The 12163-nt window shown below is 40.7% G+C and overlaps 1 protein-coding gene across 1 annotated transcript; it reads left to right on the top strand.

Annotated features, from left to right (window-relative positions):
- The first annotated feature begins 1321 nt into the window (after positions 1 to 1321).
- Positions 1322 to 7572, top strand: LOC121962843 (uncharacterized). Its single transcript, XM_042513154.2, has 5 exons — positions 1322 to 1378; positions 5974 to 6081; positions 6217 to 6369; positions 6528 to 6650; positions 6767 to 7572. The coding sequence occupies exons 1-5, from the start codon at positions 1327 to 1329 to the stop codon at positions 6970 to 6972; spliced, it is 642 nt and encodes a 213-aa protein (XP_042369088.2). The 5' UTR covers positions 1322 to 1326; the 3' UTR covers positions 6973 to 7572.
- The last annotated feature ends 4591 nt before the right edge of the window (positions 7573 to 12163 follow it).

Here is a 12163-nt window from a genome sequence, read left to right as displayed (position 1 = left end):
TCCACGCCAGTGACAGCAGAGGCCAGAGGCATTATGTTTGTGTGCCATCCATCTGTCCCGCCCATTCTTGTGAATGCCATATCTCAAGACAGCCTTGAGGAAATTTCTTCAGATTTAGCATAAACATTGACTTGGACTCCAGGGTGAACTGATTAGATTTTGGTGGTCCAAGGTCATAAGTCAAGGTCACTGTGAGCTTGCATCTGTCTTGTTCTCATTCTTGTTCTTTTGGCGGTCAAAGGTCAAGGCCATGGTGATCTCATAAAGCCATGTTTTTGGCATAATTTAAGAATTAATGTGCTCAAGTTTCACACAAATGTCAAATATTATTAAATTATGTTTTTTTTAATTTTTTTATCCAAGAGGTCAAAGGTCAACTTCACTGTGACTGATACTGTGCAAAAAAAAACTTTATTATGAACATTATAAGTCAGGAACAGAAGAGGAGACATTTGGTTAGATACTGAATTGGTGGCACTATTTTTGGGTGTCCAGCTTGAAACAGTGCTAATTGTAGAGATCTTCAGTGCTGTTGGGAGAAAGACGCACGTGAAGCTTCCATGTTTTCACAGACATGGATGTAAACTGTAAGTGCAACTTGATTGGTGTGCAGAGGCATACAGTCATGTGGTGGGGTTTCTAATTTGAAAATAGAAAACAGGACTTTTTGTTCATGACATTACTCCATTGGGTGTTGTGAAGACAATATGGCTTCATGTCAACTGGTGACTCCCAGCCGAGTGCATAATGGTTTCATCAGCTGAAAACACAAAAAGATCTTGTAGGCCTCAGTGTTTTCATAAAAGCCTTTAATTTTATTTTAATAAATTTCACATACCCATCTGTGTTTATTAATCTATGGCAAGGTCACATTTCTTACCAAGTTACTAATTGCCTTTTTCCCCATGTTTCCGGAAGAACACCAAATTGCTCAGGGTTCAAAGCTTTAAATACTTGTGAAAGGCATCTGAAGGGGGTACAAGAAAAGTGATGTCACTCTGGGTTTCAAAAGGTTAAAGACAATTTAGGGCAATTGATAAAATTTCTAATGTGTTAGCAGGACATCATAAAGAATTAGCACCAATTTACCTTCAGATTCACAATTTCGATTTTCTCGTATACCTTTAAGGACTCGTGTCATGATATGAGCGTGTTTAAACAGATCCATGAAAATAATTCTTTGCATGACATCTTCCTCTTTTTGGGAAGAAGATGTCATGCAAATTATTCTCATCATGACATCGTCCTCTTTTTGATCACAGGTTCACATACTGTATTTAAGGTGTGCCTCCACAGTTAAACCAGTAATCTGCACGTTGACTCATCATGAAGAAGCTGATTCTGTCTGTCATTCTTCTCTTGATGCTCTCCAGCACAGGTAACTCTACTCACTCCTAAATCCAGGTTTATCCAGGTATTAGAGTTTAATATGAAATGTATCAATTCAAAAATAATCAAAGTGGTGTAAGGTAAGATTAACATTAACTTGCCTAAATGCCTCTTATCCAGATTAAGTCATTACACAAAGTGAGTAAGAAAATGGATGAGGTCAGTTAAAGTGTGTAGAGTTAAAATTTCGATACAAAGCTAAGAGGAGAATGAACTCCTGTAGAATTATCATAAATGCTGCATCATTTGCATTGATGGGTTGCCAAGGCCTGTCATGGTACGATATATTATCCAAGAGAAGAAGACCATTTTTTGCCACCATTATACTGATAACATAAAGGTATAATAATTCAAGAGCGATAATCTTTCTGAAGAATGTTCATTGAAATTTAAATATGGAAAAAAACAAAAACAAACAAAATCGACGGCAGCTGGTTCATCTTAATGGCCTTTACCCTCTTATTCAGTTAACTTAAACTTAAAATGTTCTCACACTGGGGCTGTGGAGTGCAGCTTTCAAGCAAAGTCCATTTCAGCTTAATTTTCAAAACTTTCCAGATGGTCAGTAGCCATCGGGAAAAACACCTACTACCCTCAACGTGTTTTTCACTTCACCAGGGTTACCATTGCTCTCTCTCTCTCTCTCTCTCTGTGTCTGCGTGTGTGTGTGTGTGTGTGTGTGTGTGTGTGTGTGTGTGTGTGTGTGACACAGACAGCAGATGAGTGGACAGAAGCAATGCCACCACAAAGCTGTTCATTTTGCTTAGGTGCAGTGAAAACATGTTTGGGCATTGCATAAAAGTCTTATAATGGTTGAGAAACTAAGCCATTTATTGTGGCATCATGTTGGCTAAAATATTAGTTAACACAATCAGTAATATCAAGGTCAGCAAAAATTATCAAGGTGACGACTTGATGATGTAGTTATTGTGAAAGGCCTAAAGTGGCCCGTAAATAGAGTGCCCCGGTGATGTTTTTTTAAGGATGACACAAAGAAGCATTGCCCTGGTTGTCACGATCCCTGCTCCTCTCCCCCTTCTCAGTACTTTTCCACTCACTCTCCCTCTGCTCCCTCTACCTGCTGACCACGCCCACTCTGCCTGCTCACTCACTCACCTCCAGCTGCAGCCCATCAGTAATCAACCCAGTATATAAGCCACCCACACACACACGTTGGTTCCAGACGCTCAAGAAACGCTTCAGCTCGGCTCCCATCCTCCTGATCCCGGACCCCGATCGACAATTCGTGGTGGAGGTGGACGCTTCTGATGTGGATGTCAGGGCCGTTCTCTCCCAACGGTCTGCCAAGGACCAGAAGCTTCATCCCTGTGCCTTATTCTCTCGTCGTTTATCCCCTGCAGAGAAGAACTACGATATTGGTAACCGCAAGCTGCTGGCAGTAAAATTGGCGTTGGAAGAGTGGAGACACTGGTTGGAGGGAACCAAGGTCCCCTTCCTCGTCTGGACTGATCACAAGAACCTCGAGTACATCCGCTCAGCAAAAAGACTAAACTCCCGTCAAGCCCGGTGGGCTCTGTTCTTTGCCAGATTCACCTTCACCCTGTCATACCGACCCGGTTCCCGCAACGTCAAGCCTGACACCCTGTCCCATCAGTTTCTGGTTGGGGAGGGGGACTCCTCCAACTCGGACAGTATTATTCCTGCTTCCTGTCTCCTGGCCGCCCTCACCTGGGCCATCGAGGAGCGGGTCAAAGCTGCGGTGGAGGACCAGCCGGGGCTCAGTTCCTGTCCGCCAGATCGGCTCTTCGTCCCACAAGACCTGAGATCCGAGGTTCTGCAGTGGGCACACAGTTCCCGGCTCACCTGTCACCCAAGCATTGCCCGCACCAAGGAGGTGGTGCAACGCCGGTTCTGGTGGGCTACCGTGGACGAAGACATCTCTGGTTTTGTCAACGCCTGTCCAGTCTGCAGCCAGAATAAGGCCCCCCGGAGGGCTCCTGCTGGCCACCTCCAGCCCCTACCTGTGCCTCATTGTCCCTGGTCCCACATCTCTGTGGACTTTGTAACCGGTCTGCCACTGTCGGGAGGCAACACCACGATCCTGACAGTGGTAGACCGGTTCAGTAAAATGGCTCACTTCGTGCCCCTGCCAAAACTTCCATCTGCTAAAGAGACTGCTGAGCTGTTCCTGGAACACGTGTTTCATCTCCATGGTCTTCCTACTGATGTGGTTTTCGGACCGGGGTCCCCAGTTCACCTCCTCGTTCTGGAGGGAATTCTGTCGCCTCCTGGGTGCATCTGCCAGCCTGTCCTCCGGTTACCACCAACAATCCAACGGCCAGACTGAAAGAAAGAATCAGCAGATGGAGACAGCACTCCGCTGTATGGCGTCCAGGCACCCTGCTTCCTGGTCCTTGCATATGATGTGGGTAGAGTACGCTCACAACACCCTCACCAGCTCTGCCACCGGTATGTCTCCATTCCAGTGTGCGTATGGGTTTCAACCTCCCTTGTTCCCTGACCATGAGAAGGAGACCGCCTTCCCTTCAGTTGAGGCCTTCATCCGTCGCTGCCGTCAGGTTTGGACCCAGGCCCGATCTGCATTATTGAGGTCCGCGGAACGGTATGCCACGGCCGCCAATCGTCGCCGTTCCCGGGCTCCAGCCTACCAAGTAGGGCAGAAGGTTTGGCTGTCGACACAGGATCTCCCCTTGAGGGAGGACTCTAAGAAGTTGGCTCCCAAGTTCATCGGCCTATTCCCCATCGACAGAGTGATCAACCCGGTGGCGGTCCGATTGAGGTTACCCCGGTCCATGAGGGTCCATCCCACCTTTCATGTCTCCCGACTCAAGCCACTCCAAGAGAGCCCTCTGCAACCTCTGTCCCGACCTCCTCCTCCTCCCCGCATCATAGATGGGACCCCTGCCTACACGGTGCACCGCCTGCTGCACTCTCGCCGCCGTGGAAGGGGCCTTAAGTACCTCGTCGATTGGGAGGGGTACGGTCCGGAGGAGCGGTCATGGGTTCCAGCGCGCCAGATCCTGGATGACAACCTCGTGGAGGAGTTCCATCGGCAGCATCCCAACCAGCCCTCCGGACCCGCCCCGGCACGTGGGGGTTCCGGTTCTGCTTCCCGTCCTGCTCCTGTGTCCACGCCGCCCGGGGATGATGACGTGGGTTCTGCCTCGGAGGCCGGTGGTGCTCTCTCGGACGACGGGGTGAGTGTGTCTGGGGTCTCAGGAGTTCTGACCCTCCTCCGGGCCCCCACCGCCTGCCCTGCTTCAATGGTTCGTTGTGGGACGTCATGGGCCGTCACTTGGGGGGGGGTTCTGTCACGATCCCTGCTCCTCTCCCCCTTCTCAGTACTTTTCCACTCATTCTCCCTCTGCTCCCTCTACCTGCTGACCACGCCCACTCTGCCTGCTCTACTCACTCACCTCCAGCTGCAGCCCATCAGTAATCAACCCAGTATATAAGCCACACACACACACACTCATTGCCAGATTGTTCCTTCGCATTATGCAAGACTCTCCAGCATTCTCCTGCCAGATCTCCAAAAGCCGACCCTGCCTGTTCCTGACCTGCTCTCTTCGCCTGATCCCCGGTAAACCTACCTGTCTTCTGTCCCCGACCACGAGTTCTGTTTTGGCGTTCCTGATCTGCTCTGCTGGCAAAGACCTCTCCGCCTGGCCCCAACGATCCTCCTGGTCCATCCCCATCGGTACCGCTGCATCATCGGACTGTTTCGGAACCTCCGCCTGTCCCCGACCACGCTTCCGCCTTCTCCTCGACGGTATCTCCACACGTGCTGTCGAGCTGCTGGGCTACGGGGTTTCCTCTGCATCCACGCCGAGTGACGTAAGCTTCGGTTCGTTGCTTCGATCTCCCTCCAGAGACTTTGTTGTGGGTTCCGACCCGAAGAACCAGAATTACTTCATCTTGCTTCGTGTCTGATTTGTGCTGGGCTGAATAAAAGTCATTACCAATTATTCCTGTTTACCGGTGTACTGCATCTGGGTCCGTACAACACCCGTTACACTGGTTCCATCGTCAAAAAGCCTATGGGATTTTCCACTGGATTTTGAATCACTGCAGACAATAAGCTTTGTGCTAAAGAGACATTTATGATACTGAGATGTTTTGTTTCACAGTGTAATCTCCACAAATGGAGGGACTTTTTTAAAGTCTAAATGCAATTTTCAGAATTTGAAAAGCTAATGTTAGGCTATAAATGAACCATGCAACAGTTGCATGATTAATGTTGCCACCACAACAAGGCTGTAAAGAGATGTTCTGTAGTCACTTTTTCAGGCAACAAACTTTTAAGGACACATTAAAGCTTCATAGTTCACGAGTGGGGTATTTACCAACATTTTTTATGTTGTACAAAAATCGTGACTTCTCTTAAGCTTGTTTTTATCACAGACCATATTTCAGGCTTCTAACAAAAAATATATAAATAATTATAAATAATTATTTATCTGTTGTTTTAAGGTTGACTCATTTATGCTCAGTGTTTAACTCACCAACTAATTTAACTTAATTTAAATTAGATAAATTAGATAAATTAAATTAGACTTAAATTAAATTTAATTTAACTAATGAATATGTTCACTGATGCAGGTGGAGCGCTTCAGTGTCAGTACCATGAACTGTATAGTCAGGACAGTCTAACATACTCCTACCAAAACTGTGCAGCCAATGAGTATTGTGCAGCAGCTGGCATACAAGGTAGGTGTGAGAAGTGCAAAAACAAATCTGTTGCTTACTTTTGTCATTTACCAGTTTATGTTTTCAACAAGATTTCCTGCAGTATAGTTTTTGCCCTGCATATTTTTTTTAATTTCCATTACTTTGATTTCATAGATACCTTTGCAAGCCAACAGTGGAAATCATGTGTGGCGTCCTCCACCTGTGATCCAAGCAATCAGACCTTTTCGTTCAACTTTGGCGTGTATAATCTCACCGCACTAGTTCACTGCTGCAACACAGATGGCTGCAACAGTGGCAATGTAACCTGTAAGTTAAATAAATTCATCCATTAATATTTAAGAAAGGAAGTTACATTTATATATCAGATTACTATCAAATGTCAGGCAACTACAATTAGAAAATAGGACATGTTTTGTCATCACTTTGTGACAAACTGTTTTTGACATGTCTTTTGTTTGTTCTAGACCCTGCTGTTCAAACAGCAAACAGCCTGCAGTGTTTCACCTGTGACGACTTTTCCACAAGTCCTGTCTGTAACAAGACCATGCAGTGTGTGGGAGTCCAGGATCGCTGCATTAGTTGGAACAGTAAGTCCTCATACCGGAGATCGATAATAGATTGTCTGTCAATATACTGCTGCCTTCAACTATCAAATATCTGTGAAAACTGTGTTCTAATGTAACTCCAATTTTGTCATCCACAGTGATGACATCTGACATGATAAAAATCTCTGGCTGTGCCTCCAGAAACTTCTGTGAAGCTTCTCCTGAGCTGTTTTCCCTGTTTGGCATTTTCAGCGACATCAGTGCACCAAAATGTTGTGGAACCAGCTTTTGCAACTCAGCCTGGACCATTAAACTGAGTGTCACTCCTTTGCTTCTTGGGCTCATTATGCTTGTTGCTTGTTAGAGCAAAGGGCAGGGCCTAATAGAGCTGGGAAAAAAAGGATTACGACACTACAAGTCACCAATTATAATCATTTTTTGTTTGTGATATGGTTATTCTAGTTTATGCTTTGAATCATAACATAGTGGAACTCACATGGGTCATTTGCATATCTCCGTTAAGTTCGCAGCAGTACAGAATCACACCAACGGTGCATCCAACCTAAACATAGTGACTGCTTTCACTGTTTGTACACAGCGTGTGCATGTAATCCACTACATGCAGAAAAATGTGGTGTACAGAAAATGACAATTCTAAGAGAAATAAATACAACATAAAGACATATAGCAAAAGGTTTGCTTTGGACTTGTAAGCATATGCGTTTCTACAAACCCACTGTTCATTAACATTTATAGTAGTGTTTTTGTCACATGATGGATGTAAGTCCAATATTTACTCTTCTTTTAGCTCAGCATTGGTCTCCTCCACCTCCTTAGGAAAATATCTGGCTGTTAATGTTTATGTTCTGCTTACAATTATATACACATATAATTACATATACAAAGTGAGTGTAATGTCAAGTAATATACCATAATATTAATAAAATATTTGATATAAAAATAATTAACTCAACTTTGTCATATTTGTGCAGTAGTCTTTGGAATATAAATATTATCAATGGCTACTGTAATATGTACGTATTAATAAAACTTCTGATATGTTAAAATAGACTGGATGTGCAAATATGTTATCAACATTCATACCACAGTTAGTTCTGATTGATGATTAAACAAGAGACATTTGATGAATGTTGATTTAAAATACAACATCGACATCCTGGTGTTGGTTGCGGCATCCAGCAACATTACCAGCAGACGCATGTGGATATCTACAGTGTAATGTGTAGATGCCTCTGCTACAGTCAGCTGACAAAGCTGTGATATGACGACTTGGGAAGAGAACATTTGGACATTTCATATCAGACAACCCACTATCACAAAGAATAAAAGAGCCTTTAGCTGCTAGCCTTTACACATCCAGACTTGTATGTATTAGTAGTTACAATATCTTGTGTGTCCTGTTTTGCTTTGCTTTCTTATCAATAAATGTGTTATTGAAATAACATTTATTAATGTACAAGAGAGAAGAAATTACCAACTACTGTGTCAAGAGCTCCAAAATCCTTTAACCTTTACTACCATGTAATGGTAGTTTTGGTTATAGTTATTAATTTAGTATTAATCAGAGTTCCAAATTGACAGTGTTAGTGTGTTTTAGGACACTGATTTCATTGACTGGCTATCATTTTCCCCTTTCTGGGAATGGTTCCCCACAAGGTGATTTAATGCGAATTAAGTCAATTTTTTTTATTAACTGATAATGATTTTTTAATAATCATTGTTAATTTTTGATAGCCATACTTTTAACAGTTGGTGACCCTTAAAGTCCTGATAAAATTTATTCAGGATTCAAAGGGTCTGATAGCTTGTGAAAGGCGTTTAAACGCAGCACAAGAAAACTGACATTGATCCATGTTTCAAAGGGTTAAAAAGCAAGTGAAGCAGAATGACTGTGGCACTCTGTGCTCCCCTGTGTGGCCTGTAGACAAACTGCATGGAGACAGTGCATGCTCAGTTTTTCTTAAGATTTCTGACCTCACCAATCATTCAAAGTTTCTTGGTGCAATAACAGAACTAGTGCAATAATGGATTTGTGCAATAACCGTTGTGTGTTCCATGCCCTCTACTTATTTGTGCTTGTGTGTGTGTGTGTTATTTAACGCTGCACACTGGACCGCTCTAACGAAAGTTCATTGTATAGTATTAAAAACAATTGACAAACACAGTTTCAGACTTAAAACCCTGTTTCCTTGATTCTGAAGGTCTGTTTTGGTTTTCATGCTGGACCTGGCTGAGCCGAGGTTGTTTGCAGCCATCTTAATCTCAAGAATTCATAGTCCTACAGTTCTGTTTTGCTTTTAAAATATCTATTTTCAGCTTGTTGGTAGCCACATGCACATCAGACACTGCTTCCTGCTTCGTGACAAGCCTTTTTTCTGTATGTATGACTTACAAGAGTTATTCAATTGTGCTTTTTTATTAGGGTAAAAAACATGGACTGATCATGTCATCTGTTACATAAAAAACCCTCATGAATGAAATCAGGTCATTTTGAGGCATAAATAACCTTTCAGTCACATGACAGTTGTTGAAATCACTTTTTGGCAGCGGGTACTGGTTATGTTGCTCCTTTAAAGGTATTTCAACTATAAAAAAGAACTGGGTGAGTAATAATCTATTACATAAAACCCTCATAAATGAAATGATATCATTTTGAGGCAAATATACCAAGGCACAAGTTGCACCATACAAGTTAGATTTCATAGTTAGCATAGTTTAAAAAATGAAATTAAAATTTTAACCTTTCAGCCATTAAATAGGAGCTGAATTCATATTTTGGCAGGTATAAAACTGCATTGTATGGACTGAATTGTACCCTTAAAGGTATTTCAACTAGTAAAAAGGACTGGGTGAACTATAATCTGTCACATATAACCTGAGTGAATGAAAACAAGTCACCTGGAGGTATATATGAACTTTCTTCACAAGAGAGGGGCTGAAATCACTTTTTGGCAACTATAAAATTACAGGCTGAATTAGCATGTTAAAGGTATTTCAGCTGGTGAAAATGACTGGGTGAGCTATAATCTGTCATAAACCCCAAGTGAATGAAAGCAAGTCATTTTGAATCTTATATAATCTTTCAGTCACAAAATTGAAGCTGAAATCATTTTTGGCTATAGTGTAGAACTGCATTTTATGGGTTGAACTGTCCCTTTAAAGGTATTTCAACTGGTAAAAGGACTGGGTGAGCTGAATCTGTCGCATAAAATCGTCATGAATGAAACCAAGCCATTTTGAGGCAAATATAACCTTTTAGTCACAGGAGAGAAGCTGAAGTCACTATTTTGTAAGTGTAAAAATTGCATTTAAAGGTAATTCAGTGACCGGGTGAGCTATAATCTGTCACATGAAATAGTTGTCAATGAAACAAAGTCATTTTAAGGCATAAATAACCTTTCAGTCACAAGATAGGAGCTGGAATCTCTTTTTGGTAGATGTAAAACTGCATTTTAAACTTTCAGTCATAAAATAGGGGATGAGGTCACTTTTTTTGGCAAGTTTATAGCTAGATTTTATTGGTGAAATGACCCTTTAAACTTATTTCAACCTGTAAAAAGGAGCAGTTTAGTTACAATCTGTAACATAAAACCGTAATAATTAAAATCAAGTCATTTTGGGGAAATTGTAACCTTTCAGTCACAAGACAGAAGCTGAAATCACTCCTTGAATTGAATTTAATGGGTTGAATTTTCCCTTTCCCTGAGCTGTTGCAGTTCACCATGTATGGAAAAAGAAAGCATGAAAAAAGTGACCTTACTTATGAAACTTTTTTTCTTTGCCAAGTTTATTTTACTAACTTAGATTTCTTTTATTTCCTACCCCCCCTCCCCCCGATCTCAATCAACATCCTAAGCTGCTTATCACTTTAGACAAAAAAAGTAAGAGCTTAGTTATTAAACTCGCTTTTCCTGTAAAATTTTTTTTTTTTTTTAATTTTTACTAATATTTCTTGTTTATTTTACTAAGATTTCTTTGGAGGGAAAAGGGTAAGTATGAGCTTCCTCCTTCAAGTGTTAATGTTTGTTATTTAATAACTCAAACATAATTAATGTTACTCTTTCTATTGCAGTTTAAATATTTTAGCCATTTATTTTAAAAACACTTCATGAAGTGTAGTGTTTCAGTAAACACTAACATGAAGATTGTGATATTATTATTATTATTATTATTATTATTATTATTATTATTATTATTATTATTATTTTACCTTTAGTGATGTTGAGTTCATTTGAAGCTTTTCATATGGTGAATCATTTGCAGGTGTCATAAAATCTATAGTGGTTAAAATGCTGCTAAAACAGCTTAGCTAGTCTTTTTTTCCCAACAAGCAGGTACAGAGAGGCATCAGCAAGTGGCAGCAGAGTCCAACAAAACCAATATACTACAACACAATACACGACGAAGGCACACACAGGCATGTATTCAGTATAAAAGAGAATTCATCCAAATAATAATCCTAATAATCAAAATTAATATATTCTTTTAAAAATTGTTGGCATGTGATAAGTTTAAGAAAATAAGTTTTTACAGGGGGGAATTCATCACCCAAACTGTGTCAGCTTAAAGTCAAACCAGGGAAAGGAAAAAGATAAGTGTCCTTTCAAAATAAAACGTGTGATTTAGACAAAATACAACAACGCCACCTTGCAGACAAAATACCTGAATGTATCAATTAATATAATGTACTGTATAGGAAACATTCAGCATTTCAGAGCAAATTATGTAATTATATATTTTTCATCATTAAACACAATCCACTACATCAAAAAAATTGTTAACGAACAAGGATATTACTGATATTGTCTTTATTCTTATTTTTTACCCTTTTCAGTTAAACTAGTAGGTTCTTGTACACTGCAACTTTACACATATTTTATGTTGCATATATTTTAAAAAAATGTTCAGCATTCAAATTACACGTCATCTCATCAAAGTAAAGGTATAATTCCACTTTCTGAAGATTAATAAAAAATTATAGATATAAATTATGCAAACCCTTAAAAGAAGAGGTTTTTCCAGCACAAATGTGCTTGTGCTTTACAATCCTGTGAAGGGGCAAAGAAATACAAAATAAAGTTATGTCTGTATTTCTGCATTCTGAGCAGATATTGAGCTACAAAGTTTTAAAATCCAAACAGCAAAAATGATATGAACCTTTTTGTTTTCTAAAAGGAGTCAAAGAGAGAAACTCCCGCACACTGTCCCGCTTACTGCTGACATATTTATTGAGAGAAAAAAAAAGATGTTTCAGTTAAGTAGACCTTTATCAGTTATAACATGTTTTTAGATGCTTCCGTCCCCCACGCACCCGTCACACATTCAGGTGTGCAGATTTTTTTTCAGCAATTGTAAAAAAGAAGTCCAAAATTGCATATAACCTAAAACGAACAAACAAACAAACAAACAAAAACCCTCACATAATGTCATACTGGTTGTGTAATTTGTCAGATTAAGAATTAATCAAGTATGTATGAATAACTCACTATATATATATATATATATATATATATATATATATATATATATATATA

This window comes from Plectropomus leopardus, chromosome 5, assembly GCF_026936395.1.
Source record: "Plectropomus leopardus strain MGB_pleo_1.0 chromosome 5, ASM2693639v1, whole genome shotgun sequence".
Classification (NCBI taxonomy): Eukaryota; Metazoa; Chordata; class Actinopteri; order Perciformes; family Serranidae; genus Plectropomus; species Plectropomus leopardus.
The sequence above is the reverse complement of the archived record's forward strand: the minus strand, read 5'-3'. Positions and strand labels throughout refer to the sequence as shown.